Source organism: Desmodus rotundus, chromosome 1 (genome assembly GCF_022682495.2).
Source record: "Desmodus rotundus isolate HL8 chromosome 1, HLdesRot8A.1, whole genome shotgun sequence".
NCBI lineage: Eukaryota > Metazoa > Chordata > Mammalia > Chiroptera > Phyllostomidae > Desmodus > Desmodus rotundus.
In genome coordinates this window covers 147,433,338-147,448,689 of record NC_071387.1, presented here as the reverse complement: position 1 = coordinate 147,448,689, position 15,352 = coordinate 147,433,338, and the positions used below count along the sequence as shown (strand labels likewise).

Here is a 15,352-nt window from a genome sequence, read left to right as displayed (position 1 = left end):
TTCTACTTTCAAACAGTCTTTCATGTGGTTGAGAGAGTCGTACACAGACACGATTTCTGTACCCGATTGTTCCTCTGAAAATGTCCATGGGGTGAATGATTTTTCATGAAAATTTAATTGTTCAGTTCAGTTAAGACCCATAGTTATAATGCAAGGTCGGGAAAGGGCCATTTCTGCGCGGAAGAATAATGTCCTTTAACATTCCGATTGCTTTTCCTTCAGAGTCAGATTCGGACTTCAGGATGTCTCTGCGTCTGTGCTCATGACCTCGGCTGACCATCAGAAAACATGATTTTTTCTATGCGGCGTTTCAGGGGATAATTGAATTGTTCTCCGACAATAGCTAGCAGGCTTGAATTTGTATTTTTAAAAGTTTTTATTTTATTGATTTTTTGGAGAGAGGGAGAGAGAGAGAAACGTGTGTCCTGACTGGGGATTGAACCCAAAACCTTGGTGTATCGGGACAACGCTCTAGCCAACTGAGCTACCCAGCCAGGAGATTTGTATTTTTAATCTATTAGGTCCTTACTTACTCTTGGTTATTCATTCAGAAAGCATTCATTAATGATCATTCAACATTTTAGACTTTTTGTTTAAAAAGTTAAAAATTCTAAGTGGGCCCTCTTAGACAGGCCACAAATAACCAAATGGAATCAAGTTTCAAGTAAACGACAGTCATTAAGTTGATTACTTTGAATAAAATAATGCAGACAGAACTATAAAAGAACTATTACTTTCAAATGCTGTATCGACTGTAGTATTGAAATGGGTGTCCTAAGCCAGAAATGTACGTTTGATTCCAAGGCCACTTAAACATTAGTACCTGTGCTTAGTGACATCTTGCCTATAAAAACCGCTCTGTCAGCGAGGCTGCTGGAGTGTCTTCTCAGACCTGTAAGAGGCTCTGGTCCAAAGAAACACTGCAAAGTAGCTATGTTTTTAGGTAGTAATGAGATAATAGAATTAATAGAGCATCAGAAGTATCGTGGAGAATTTAAAACTAGACCAGTACTTTTTACTAGAAAAGCTTTTTACAAACAATCTGACTCATAACAGAAGATTATCCAAGAGAGTTTAAAGTATTGAATAAACAAAAACTACAGAAAAGCTGTAACATCAGAAAACTTGGTCACGGTGGGGAAATGAGTCACATGCATAAAAACCAGAGGCAGGCCGTCTAGATCCTGGATTCATAGTCCTCTGGGGGAGCCTGGACTTCAGGGGACTCATGAGAAAAAACACAAGTGCTTTTTTAAATTTTTTATTTTTACCAAGTAGGGAAGAAAACAGAGCCTTCATCTGATTTGCTTAAAATAACAGAACTATAAAGCGTAACAGTCTCTGAGTCTTGGAGTGTGATATTTCAGTTCTTTGTCCTCAGCAGTTAACACAGAAGCCTGACTTCTTCATTAGGTACAGTACAGAGTACGCTTTTGTTAATTGAGTATCTGCTATTGCCAGGGAGGAGATCACAGTAAATTAAGTACACTCAAAGATTATCTGTTAAAAGGAATTTTCTCAGCTTCTAAGTCCTCGGAGAATAACAAGCCAAAGCAGTGGTTCTCGGTGCAGGTGACTTTGTACCCTCGGGGGACATTTGGCAATGTCTAGAGGCATTCCGAGTTGTCACAAGTATGTGTGTGGGGGGAATTTCTGCTGGCATCTAGTGTGTAGAGGCCAAAATCCTGCTAAACAGCCAAGGATGCACAAGCTATTCCTGCACACGAAGAATTACCAGTCCAAAAGGTCCATAATGCCAAAGCTGAGAGACCTGAACTAAAGCAACTAAACTAAAAATCCAAGCCAGAATGGGGAGATGTCTGAATTCCGCAAAAATCTTCAGTCAAAAGCAAATTATTGCCATGTTATACGGTAGATTTTAGAATCAAAGTCTTTGTCTTTTCTAACTCCTAAATTCTTTAATCGTTTGGACATGGAATATCAATATCCCAAAGTAAATTTAAAGAAATTACATATTTGCTTAAGATAAAACTAAATACCTGCTCGTGAACCAGGGGTAAATCTGCTTAAACATGACAATTGGTCTTCCAATTTGTAACTTTGTCACTTTTTCTTTTACTGTTGAAAAGATTTATATGCATCTATATATGGTGTTTTAAAATATTTTTTCTGCCTAATATCTTAAGTGTGGCATTAACTTAATTGTGAAAGAATACAATGTATAATATCTTTATGGTGAAATTACTTGGATTATACAAAGAACTCAAGGGAAGGATTTTTTGGATATTGTATAACTTCTGTCTCTTAAGTTGTACAGCACAGAACTCATCCAAACAAGCACATGATGAGACATACAAAATATCTGCTGTAATTTTGTATTAGACGTGGACTAATAATCTAATACGTGTGTATTTTCATTTCCCAGTAAATCTTTGAGAATGACAAGAACCACAACCTTGCATTCAGCTTCTCTCCCTCTACTCTCCATGGGCTTTTCTGTAACATCTAGAAATGAACTGGGAGAATGAGTTCAGGAATTGACAGAAAATGGTGTAAAGATGTTCCCAAGTGGTAAGTCCAGTACAAAAGCCTGGCGTCTGCGTTGCTTTGATCGCTCGAATATATGTGGACCTACTAACTGCAATGAGACAAGTCTCACAGTGGTGTCTGATAGGTAAGACACAGTTTAGCAAGGCAATTGGAATTCATCTTTCCATTTGATAAATATTATCCAAATAAATAAAATGTACATTGAAGTTATCTATTAGGAAGTATTTTACCAAATTAAAAAAAAAAGACATGATTACATTTACACACAGACCCCCAGTCAAAACTGAGTAAAAACACTGAGAATTGGAACTCCACTTGAAATCTCTATTCTTTTCTGAGTGAAGTGACCGAATGACATGTATTTTGTTATTAATGACAGCCTGATTAAAATCTACTCTGGGATGTGGTTACCCGTATGTAACCAAGATGACACTGCTTTAAAATAATTCCTAGTTATTTCTGACTTTGGAATTTTGGTATCTCAAGTGACTATAAAGAGGCTAAAAGTTTAGGGTAATTAAAATCTTTTTCCTCTCACGTGACTCTAAGCAATTTATCTAACCTCTCTGAGTTCTGGCTTGTGCGTTTAAACACAGGCATACTACCTGCACTCCCCTCACCGCCTTCCGCGAGGACTGAGCCGGTCTGCACGCGCGACGCCGGGACAGGCGTGGGCACAGGGTGAGTGTTCCGCAAACCTGTGCCAACGTTTTCCTCTGTTCCTCGCAGCTGGGCATTGGTCTCCCCTCCAGGTGCTACACACTGTTTCCAGCATCTCCGTGATAGCCTTTCTGCCACGCAAAGGGTCTGCTTCGGCCCCGGTAGCCTGGGGCCCTCATCATTAGGCATTTTTTCTCATTGGTCTTTGTAACTCCAGTCTTTAGAATGATGACTGGCTTACAGAAGCTCAGTAATATATCCATTGAATCACCTTCCCATAACATTTCTGTATTGCATTGACAGTGTGTTCAATCCAATATTGGGCTTTTCTTGTGTGCTGCAAACTTAAATGTTAAGAATGCCTATTTTTATCCTTGAGTAAATACCAAGGTTGTCCAATTATTTCCTAATTGACCTAACGTTAGGAAGAGTCCAAATATGAAAACATGGAATTAATTCTAATACTACTTTAACTTTTTCAACCATGTCATTTTACCGTTGGAGGTCACAATAAAAAGTATATTACCCAACTCTGCAAAACCCCACAATATTCCTTTGGAGAATCAGGGGCGGGGACTCACTCTTTTCGTCAGCTGAGTGTCCATCATGAAGTTGTGCACGTGCTTCTCTGCTTTGGTGAGTTCTAGCTTCCTCGCTACCACAGCTACCACCAGGGCTGTGCAACCAGCACCCTGAAAGACAAGAGAACCCCCAAACGTTATTTTTGGTCTCAGCCACGTTAGAAAATGTTTAGCACCAAGTGCATAAGTATCTGAGGTAAAAAAAAAAACAAAAAAAAACAAAAAACAAACCCTATAGTATTCAGTGTCTTTCAAATAAATACTATAGAAAATGCATGGTCAACATGCAATGTATCTTTACATTGGGATTAAAAAATTTAGTTCACATATGTTAGAAAATAAAGCATGATGTGTGAATCATAAAATGTAGAATGTAAAAAAGCAACTTGCTGAATATTCAGAGACTTCTTAAAAACAGTAAATCAGTTATATACCTATACATATAACAGGAACAAATAATCAAGAGTAAATTACCATAAATGCACAGAGTAAAAATAAGAGTTGTCCTAATATAATATTCCACAATCTTCTCTCAAAATAAGACCAGCAGGTCTTGGCGACAATCAACCATAATACACCAGGAATGAAGAGAGATGCTTGTACAACTTCGACCTGTGCTACACACGTAACAGAAAGACCACAGTGGTCTGAACCTGGGCAACAGATACAAGAAGTGCTGAAGGTAAGAGAGAACCATCCTACTATTCTAGGGGTTGACCAGCACTAAGAAAGGTACGAGCTACCTTTATTTTGAGAAACGTCAACAGTGGTCCTTGTTGGATTATGGCCCAGTGCTGACCTCTTAGAAAGAGATGTGTGACACTCTATGCGGTGCCCCAGAGATGACAGTCTCCCTGCTCCATGATCAAGGTACACCCACTCCAAGTCATGAGGTGTGGGATCTTCTTGGCTGATGACACACAGGGTCAGGAGGCATTGTCCTGCTGCTGCAGCCACTTTGCTGAGCCTGCACACAGTCGACCCATGGTAGGGAAGGGGCCCACCGAGCAGCTAGTGTGGGTGCGGTGGAAGGGAAGTCCAGAGCTCCCGACAGAATCTCACCCTGTGAGCAGCAGAGATTGCCAAGCTGTCTCAGTGGGCAGATAACCATGAATAGGAGTGTTCAGGCAATAGCCCACTGAAGGGGGCACAGACAATGAGATGTTAGTTACCCTACCTCCAAATCTCTCAACAGACTTGAATCTTTATAAATTAGTTTTTAATGGCATCCCTTTTATGTTAGTCAAACGGTAGGGTACTCAATGGTACGGTACTCAGTGGATGGCCATCCAAGAGTCTTAAACTCCCATGCAGGAGCAGCTTTTCCTCGTTACCAGAAGGTCTAAAAATCCCCAGTTGTGACAGCAACTCTCTATGTTAAAAATGCGGTGGTCTACATTGTGAATATTTAATATTGAGGAATGGTTAACACAGCATATCCATAATATACTGACTGTACTAAGATTTTATTTCTCTAATATTTAAAGAAAACATAATGTTTAAATAAGCAAGTTAGAAAACTGTACTTATAATTTGCTCCTAATTTTATTTGTTTAAAAGGATCTATATTTGGAAAACTGAAAAAAAGTACGTCCCACAGTGATAAGAGGTTCTCTCTCAGTGGTGGACATATCAGTAACATTTTGTTCTTTGTGCTTTTCCCTGTAGTATACATCTTCTACATGGTGGGCAAAAGCAGGTTTACAGTTCTTCATATGGAAAATAATACAATTATTAATAAATAGTGATAAAGAATAAACTCCTTCACATACACACAACTGTAAACCTACTTTTGCCTCTCCCTATATTATAAATACGTATTACTTATACAAAAAATATACATTTTAAAAGTGACAATTTGTAGTTTTAGAAAACATCTAATCTAACCTTTGCCTCTCTTTATTAATCTTAAAACTACAACCTAGGAAAATGATCTTTCTTTATGAATCAGACTCATGTTTTATTATATAGTTAATAAATGTAATTTAGCCATTCAGTTACAGACCAAAGAAGGAATTTTTAGGCTCGCAACAAACCTGGCAGGAGGGACAAGAGTGAGAATAAAAGAAAATACATACACTTGCCCTGTCTTGCAACAGCCTGGTAGCTATGACCATAGAGAAATGACCTTATTAATGAGCCGATATTGTTAGGGTGCAATATTTTCCGAGGGTTTGAATATCTCCTTCCATCTAGCTCTCAAATAATCAGTATCCTCAGAAATGAAGTGGTACTGATCACGTGGATCAGAGAAAGAGGCTGGAAGGTATTGAGGAATTATGTGGTTTAACCTCTGATTTTAGAAATGAGACGATAAAAACAAGTGACTACTCAGTTGTGAACTGTAATTAGCACTGATACCTTCCCCTCTTTACCTCGTCTCATAACACTTTTCACCACATTTTTATCTGTGGCCATTTCTGTATCTATGCTGTAGTATGAAGCACTGTTATTTCAAAGCAAAACAAGATTATCAAATTCACCTTATTTTATATGATAAACCCTTAATGTAAATGTTTAAAAATTGAGCAATATGGTTAATTACCAACATAAATCAACATTATTCCTATTCAAAACTGACACAACTTTTAAATGAGTAGTTCTTAACCTTGACTGTGGCTAGAGTCACTTGGAGCACTTGTAAGAATTTCAGGGCTGACAGACTGGGTGCCCAACCAATCAAATCCTAATCTCCAGGGATAAAAGCCAAGCGTCAGACATTTTTAAAGCTTTCCAGGTGATGCTAACAGAGTCATTGCTTTAGATGAAGAAGGTTAAAAAGGGAATATGGTAAAGTCCTAAACTACTTTTTATTTTGAACAAGAGAGTTAAAGGTTTATATCAAAGCCATTTGGGAAATGATAAACTAGGAAAGTCCCAGCAGAGGACAGAGAGCCCAGGGTCGGAAATGTCTGGGCTGGTGTGATGGTTGTTCTGATGTTTTGTGTGGCGTGTAGGCCATGGAAGCAAGGTGACTTCAGAGCTGGATGCCAGTGAAGGAAAAGAATGGCCTTGGAAGCAACTACTCCTAATTTGTGGACTTTAAAACATCTGCCATGGAATCTAATAGTCGTGTTCTACTGAGAGGGGTTGGCCAGAATCCTTGGCCACTCATGACCGCCATCTGTACCTGCCCACTATGTAACTTATCATTTGCTTGGCCAGGACAGCAGGTCCTTGAATAACACCATTTTGTTCAAAGTCGTTTCCTCATCATGTTGATGAGATGCCAGAGGAACGTGATTCTTGTTTATATCAAGTGGCCTACAGTAAGATTGGCTTTGTTACACGTGGTTTCGCTTACAGTCACAGGGCTTATAGACGACTTTAAGTGAGGACTTACTGTACAGGATCACCTGTTGCATGAAGTTCTCAGGCACTCCTCAGTCAGTGAGGTGTGGGAGATTCAAGGGCAGGGACGGTTTCTGAATACTCAGAGGATGTAAAAATCTGAGGGGCTCTATCCCTGTAAAGATAGCTATGAACGGCAGCTGGCATTCTAAGTTGAATACTGTTTTCCCCTGGCAGGTGGCCACTGCTGAGATCCTTCTGGAAAGAAATCAAAATCCTAACAGGAGTGGAAAATCACTGGTATCAAGAGCCTTTGTAAGTCAGTTTTTATTTGTGTTTGTTTCTGGGCTCTTTCCACCCCCCCCCCCCCCCCGCCGGCCCATTTCTGGCTGAGTGTTCTCCAGTTCACCAAGTCTCATGCATTAAAATGAGTACCTTTGTTGCAAACTGGAGAAGAAAGTGGAATGGACAATTTAGTGATTATTAAAACTATTACCTACATCCCTCATTCCATAATCCTAACTGTACCCTTTATGGTAACTCAAGAGCCACTTAAGGAATTTAACCTTATGATTGTTCAAATACAAAGTATTTTACTCTGTATCTATAATCCTTATTTTAACTAGGGAAACCACAAACTCTCCAGGTTCTTAATAAATCTTGAGGGTTTGATATATAGATAGAATTGGGTTTCAAAATAACTTTTATTTTCTAATTTTTAGAGTTATGCAAAATGAAGCTGGCTCACCTCCAAAAGCTTTCTAGGTTCAAGGTAAATTCCTGCCAATACATTATGATTATAATAATTTAAGTAATAGCAAGATGTTAATGTCCACTCAGTGTCTATTTCTATGACCATTCTGTTTCGTAAAGTGAATAAGAATGAAAGTAAATATGCTTTCACAACACTTTTTCCCAAAGCCTGTCACCATCACAATGGCTACAGAAACAGTTGGGACTAACATATGTTACTCTCTGAAATGAAGATCCTTGTACGCCTTTACCAAGATGAGTCACATTCCGTTCACCAAAGTCAGAAAATGGATCTGCATTACTTTCTCCCATTTCATTTATGTTATTAGGAAAAGCTAAGGAAATCACTAACTGGACACTTTCAGATAGTCAGGCAACCAAAAGCTAAATGAGGAGAACACAGTGTGTTATGAAGCCAATATATTAAAGTAGCCAAGGAAAACAGATGTTGCAAGAGAGAGGGAAAGAGGAAGGTGGAGGAGAGAGGCTTTGTCCTTAGAAAAGATAAGTAATGATTACTTCTCATCACCCTATGCCAGACCAAAGTGAACTGACAATCAGACATAAGCTCTTTACAGACACAAGCTATCGCTGAATGCTGTCACTCGGAGAGTCTCAGATACTGCCACATGAAAATGCAGTGTTTTCTCTACTGCATTCTTCTCTGTCATAGTACAGATGTTGTTGAAGGTCCCTAGAATGTAAAGCAAGTGCAGGTCACTCATTTTCCCCAAAATCATTTATCACGTAATATTTGAAAAATTCAAAGTGGTGACATTTTTAGTTTAGATAACCAACCTGGTAATGCTACTCCTATAAATACCTCCAAGATTAATTTTTAAAACCATATTGGGATAAAGCTTTAATAACTTAAGACCACAAGCCCACAGTAATAAAAACAGCATGGTACGGGCCTAAACACAGATACATAGATCAATGGAACAGAACAGAGAGCCCAGAAATAAACCCAAGCCTACACAGTAAATTCATCTATGATGAAGGAGGCAAAAATGTACAGTGGGGTTAAGACAGTCTCTTCAATAAATGCTCTTGGGAAAACTGGACAGATAGATGCAAAAGCGTGAAAGTGGATCGATTTCTTATACCATATAGAAGGATAAACTTAAAATGGATTAAAGACTTACATAAGGCCCCAAATCATAGAACTCTTAGAAAAAAACATAGGAGGTAAACTTTTTGACATCATTTTAGTAATTTTTTCTTTTTTGGCTATGTCTCCTCAGGCATGGGAAAGAAAAGAGAACAAATGGGTCTACATCAAATAAAAAGTTTTACACAGCAAAGTAAACCATTAAAAAATGAAGAGACAATGGATGGAATAGCGAAGATATTCATCAATGGTACATCCAATAAGAAGTTAATATACAAAATATATAAGAAACTCATACAACTTAACACCAAAACAATCCAATTAAAAATGGTCAGAGGACCTGAATAGACCTTTCTCCAGAGATGACATACAGCTGGCCAACAGACATATGAAAAGATGTTCAACATCATTAATCATCAGGGAAATGAAAATCCATCAAAACCACAGTGAGATACCACCTCAAACCTGTCAGAATGACCATCATCAATAAATCAAAAAGTATTGTCAAGGATGTGGAGAAAAGGAACCCTTGTGCACTTGCTGTGTATTTATCTGAAGAAATTCAAAACATTAATTTAAAAAGATATATGCACCCCTGTGTTCACTGCAGCATTACTTACAATAGCCAAGAAATGGAAGCAACCTAAGTGTCCATCAATAGAAAAATGGGTAAAGAAGTGGTATTTTTATACGATGGAATGTTACTTGTCATAAAAAAGCGTGAAATCTTACCATTGTGACAGTATGGATGGATCTAGAGGGTATTATGCTAAGTGAAATAAGTCACACAGAGAAAGACAAATACCACATGATTTCACTTATATGTGGAATGAAATAAATAAAGGAACAAACAAAATAAGAAACAAACTCGTAGCTACAAAGACCCAACTGATGGTTGCCAGACCTGGGGTCCGGGAGGCTGGGGGAGTTAGGGGGATGGGTGAACAAGGTAAAGGGTTAAAAAGTACAAATTGCCAGGTATAAAAATAGCTATGGGGGTGTGAAGTGCAGCATAGGGAGTAACTCTATGTGGTGCCAGGTGGGTACTAGATTGATTGGAGTGATCACTTCATAAGTGATGCTAATGTCTAAGCGATATATTGTATACCTGAAACTAATCTAGTAGTGTATGTCAACTGTAATTAAAAGATAGAAAAATTTTTAAAAGTACACTGAAAAAAGGGGTTGATTCTTGTCCTTATTCAATAAGGTATCTGGAAAAGATTCAACATAATGAAATATATATATTTTTTGGAAATTCCAGAATACTCATCACAGAGAATGACTCTGCTAAAAAAATTATAATGTTAAAGGTATTCCCAGTGTAAATCAGTTATCCTCCTGTGTATGAGACCTCCTAAAAGGTCAAACTTGTTTCATAGCCCATTTATGAGACTCTCAGTAATTAAAGTTTCTCAAAATAATTTGAAAAAATTATACTTTTAATCTAAAAACTCTCAAATTAATGGAACAACTTTAAGATTAACTTTCATTTCAAAATATCAGATTGTCCTCCAAAAGAAAGGTCAAATGACCTTTCTCTTGCAGCCGAATGACCTGCAGCCATTGTCCTTGTTTCTGCCCCTGGGGCTGACTGACAATATCCTCCAGCAATAAGTACAGTTTTACTGCATTATCCTGACATGCATAGTTATTCTCGCACAAAACTACGTAAAACAATCAATTCTAGCAGATAAAATTCTATAAAACACTCTACTTTTATATTATATCCCAGTAGAGTTTTGCAAGATCTATACAGGTCATAAAAACAAACAACATTGAAGGGAATTTTGAACACAAATTCCCTCTACCAAAATGCCCTCTCTTTGAAGATCTTCAAATACAAGTTGATGTTTACTGACAGGAAGGTAGGGGTCAACTGTAAGGTTCTCATCTTAAGGAAGACGGGAGAGGATACGTGTGATTTTTTGAGTTCGGTGATAAGACCTGGGCTCAGAAAACTCAAGTCTCCTTTGATTTGCCTGTTCAGATCATTTTTGTGTTTTGGAGGCTGGAAAGAAGGAAGTGCTACATCAAACTGATCATCGGTAATTACACAGTCATCCCTACGTTTGTATCTTCTTATTAGCGATGGTGCCGATGTGCGTGCACATTGTGGGACAGGACAGGCAGCTCTGCCAACGAAAGCGCTGACAGTTTAGAAAAACTAGGTGGAACTGTAGAGACGAGTGGAGTGCTAGAAAGTCACAACAACTTCCAGCTATACTTGCCTGTACCTGGAAGAAAGCAGCTGTCATACCCCCTAAGAAACTGTCCTGGGGAGAAGTGAAGGTCTGCCTGGGGCACTGGTGACTGCAGTGGCCCGCCACCCTTCCCGAGGCTCTGCTTTCATTTTGTAAAGTTATTTGCTACTCCAAACTTTGAAAACCAAAAGTGCTACAGCAAGAACAGACTTTATGTCCACTGGCAGGGGAAACTATCCTTAGATGCAAAGACAGGCAGTATCAGAAAGTCTAAATCACAGATGTCTAGGGGTTTACAGATCACTCACTATCAGAGGTCCATTTATCAAAGGTCCCTAGAAACGGGCAGATATGACTCTACATTTAAAGATAATTATGCCAAAAAATCCTGTCACCCACATTCTAACTGGCAAGAGCTGCTGTAGTTTTACAGAAAGAGAAGAAAAACATTACTTTTACCAATGAGGGTGAATCCTACTCTTGAAAGGTTATATACAGGGTGAGACAAAAGTAGGTTTACAGTTGTGAGTATGCAAAACAGATGTAATTATTGTATTATTTTTCAAACAAACAACTGTAAGCCTACTTTTGCCCCACCCTGTATCCTCATAGGTAAGGGAAAACTAATAATTTCCGCATGTGTTGTATCTGTGGGCAAATGTAAAATGGTACACAGGATGACTCTTTAAGTGCTAGTAGAACAACTTCCCTGTTACAAAGTGGGAGACCCTGTTACAAAGTGGGAGATACTGAGAAACTGAATGGTGCTCACAAAAAGCTAAGACGCCACGATGGAACAGTGTTATTTGCCTACCTACCACCTCCAACCGAAAGAATAAAGGCCGTTCAGAGTTCATCCCATAAGGTATCTGTGACATTCACAATAGTATGTCTTCGTGACCTTGGTACCTCCTTAGAGAGAGGAAGGATAGAAGAATAAGAAGAAAGTAGGTAAATACAACCTTAATGGTTTTCTCCTGAAGGATCATGAGTGACTTTGTTTACGAGGCAAGCCTATGGTTTTAAATCCAAGATATCCAGGAGAGAGGAAGAGACCTTTGGCTCTTACGTTCTACTATGAGGTAGATCTGGATGCAAGGCAAATGGCTTCCTGATTTATGTGATCTATCACAATGGAGTTTCTGTGAAAGCATTTGAGTATGCAAGATCCACTTAAGTATTTCCATTATCATCTCTGTATAAAATTGTAAATACAATTTAAAAAATTATAAGAAAAGCTTTACATGATTGTCTTGGATTCACAATTTACATTTCAGGTGAGAAGAGGGTTTTTTTTTTTTTTTTTTTTGATAAGGCCATTTGTTTTTCTCTTAGAAATACTCTGGAAAACTCTCTCCTCTTGGGGTAACAATATATTTCTTCCCAGAGCACTGCAGGTTAATTTTAATGTCCTTGGCTCCCAAAAATATAACTCATGACACAAATTAAGCTTTAAAACTATTTAAATTACAATTTAATTTTGAGTTTTACCAATGAAATACGAACATCTAAGAAGATGCTAAGAAATCAATGAAATACAAACATCTAAGAAGATGCTAAGAAATAATTCATTAGTTTTATTAGCTATATGAAGCAAAGAAGCAGTGCTAATTTCTTTATATGTATATTTTTGAAATGAGAAAGCTCTGTGTTAGATTAACTGTATTTTACTCCAAAGTAAAGAAAACTACAAAAGGTATAAGGTCTGTCAAGATTTCATAAATGTGAGGACAAGAGTATCCAACTAGAAAAGCACAAAGACACACAACACTTCAGAAATAATACACAAGATGATTCCGGGATGACTATGTGCTCTTAGGGGTGTTGTAAATTATATTATTTCCTTTTCACAATTTACTAAAGGCGAGAAAGAGAGAGAGAGAGCGAGCGATATGACTCATGGGAAATCTGACAGTATGCACGTTACCTGAACAGGCATTGCAAAAGTCCAAGAGGGAACAGGCAAATGCTTGAAATAAAAACAAGTCTTATCTGGCTTAGGTAATTCAAAAGTGACAAACTGAAAACAAAAACAAAACCTTTGTCTGACAAAACAGAAACACGTTTCATCTTAAGGAAACTAACCTTTTACATGAACTATGAAAAAAATTATCTTCTTTTAGAAATCTATATTGTTAGCCAACACTTTCCATACTAGTTCTAGGACACCTCCATCCACAAGCTCTGGACCCCTAGGAAATTTACAGGGGATGTAATGAACTCCAGAAGCCCGCCCCCGGAAGACTGCTTGTGGCTTGACCCTACGTCTTGGCTTAGAGATAGACACAGTCCAACTCCTCACACTATTTTAAATGGGCTAGTCAGAGATTACTGAATTTCTCTAAATGCAAGCAAATGATCTTTGATGGGGTCAATTAAGAAATAAATCTGTTCTTTATGCGGGAGATAGAATGGAGCTCCTTAGGCCAAAAACAAAGGGAGAGCTTCACCGTGAGCTTGGTGGACAGAAACACATCACTGCAAATTGAATGGCATGTAACATTTTTGTGTCCATATCGATTGAAAGTTGCTTTTGCTTATACCTTCTCTATTTTAAAAACAAAGTAAGATCACTAGTGAAATATAAGCAAAGAAGCAGTTCAAGCAACTAAATAAAAGATTTGTGCTGTCAGATGAAACTTGGAAGGATTATTCTTGAGATATGAAGGACAAAGAAAAAAATCGAGGAAAGATAAAAGTACCACAAGATCCTGGCAAGGTTAACTTTAAATTTGGCTCTGATCCCATGGTAAATGAGGCTGTTTGCACGAACCCTGAGTCATACCTGATTCAAAAATAAAATGAGGGACATCTTGCCAAAAAGGAACATCAAGAAAGTTGTTTCTAAGAAGCACAGAGGGGGAATTACTGCAATTATTGGTTGTTTTTATAAGTAGCATCATGCTTGTCCCTGTGGGCTCATTTTGGTCCCTCCAAAAATACATCCATGCAAATTTTATTTTCCAAAGCATTACACAATATAATAAAATGCGATCTTTTCAGGAAATGATCTGATAGTAAACATAATGGACCATACCAATTGTAATGGGAAAAAATCATCTAAAATTCACAAAATTGTAATTTTCTTTTACAGGTAAACAATGTTAAATTATACCCCCAAATTCTATTTTCCACAATTGGGACTTAAAATTTTCATTGTTGCTATTAGTGACCTTAAAGTTGGCCCCAGATTTTATTTTCACAGTGAGCTGCCTTATCTCAGTTCACTAATACCAAGTGGGAGAAGACTGTTCCCCCCCAGCTCTGTGCCACAGGCTCGCAGTCCTTCTAGCTAATTCTGACTCTCGGAACAATCTTTGTAGGCAGCTGCTGGGAGGGTACATGCTGCCCTGGCCACCATTCAAAAACTCTCATGTGGGAAGCCTGCCTCTCGTTGGGCAGGGATGTCTGACTTCAGACATTCCGGGAATTTCCTGCCGGTAATCAGCTCCCGGTACTGATGCACTTCCTTATGTAGGCAGAAACCAAGCACACATCAAGACCGCTCTCTTTGCTATAACCAAACTATGTAAAAAGCAGATAAGGAGACTCTAAGACACTTAAAAAGGCACATCAATTTGAAACATTTACAAGCTCATACCCCATTAATAAATTTTAGATGGTGCGTTAGCCTTTCATTTTCATATATCTAAAACAAATGGTGCAAACCAGTCCTGGCCAAATCACGGTATATAAGGGGCAAGGACGGTGTCGGAGCCTGCTGGGCGCCCCCGATGGACAGTGGCATGCCACCCCAGGCAGCACACCTTTCTCGAGTGCTCCACAAGACCTGCCCTCTGTCCCCAGCCTCGTGCCATGACACTGTCCCACTTTACTTCGCACACCCCTGGTCTAGTGGCCTTGCTGTGTACCAAGCTCCTCCTTGCCTCATTACCTCCAAATACACTATTTCTTCCTCCAGAAGGCCCTTCCTTCTTCCCATTTCGCCTGGCTACCCCCCTTCCCACCTCAGTTAAGTTAAAGGTCAACTTTACAAGGATCTATTTTTCTGAGGGGATCTCATCCCTCAGTCCCCAAATCAAAATCAGAAGGTTTATTTCCTCATATTATTTGTCACAAGTATGATTAACACATATTATTTTCATGTAGGTTTTCAACCTATAAGCTCCAACAAGGCAGGACAAGAACAATTTCTGTCTTCTTTTGCTGTGTTTCCAGTATCTTGGCCAGAGCCTGGCACTCAACAAATATTTGTTAAAACAACAAATCTAATCTAATTG

At 38.5% G+C, this 15,352-nt stretch overlaps 1 protein-coding gene across 2 annotated transcripts in view; it reads right to left on the bottom strand.

The window, feature by feature from the left end:
• Positions 1 to 15,352, bottom strand: part of KCNN2 (potassium calcium-activated channel subfamily N member 2) — a 142,414-nt gene that overhangs the window by 14,502 nt on the left and 112,560 nt on the right. For both annotated transcript variants that reach the window (XM_024563297.3, XM_053911551.2), the window contains one exon: positions 3,753 to 3,863. In XM_024563297.3, coding sequence (XP_024419065.2) covers positions 3,753 to 3,863 — 111 coding nt within the window. The remainder of the gene's footprint in view (positions 1 to 3,752; positions 3,864 to 15,352) is intronic.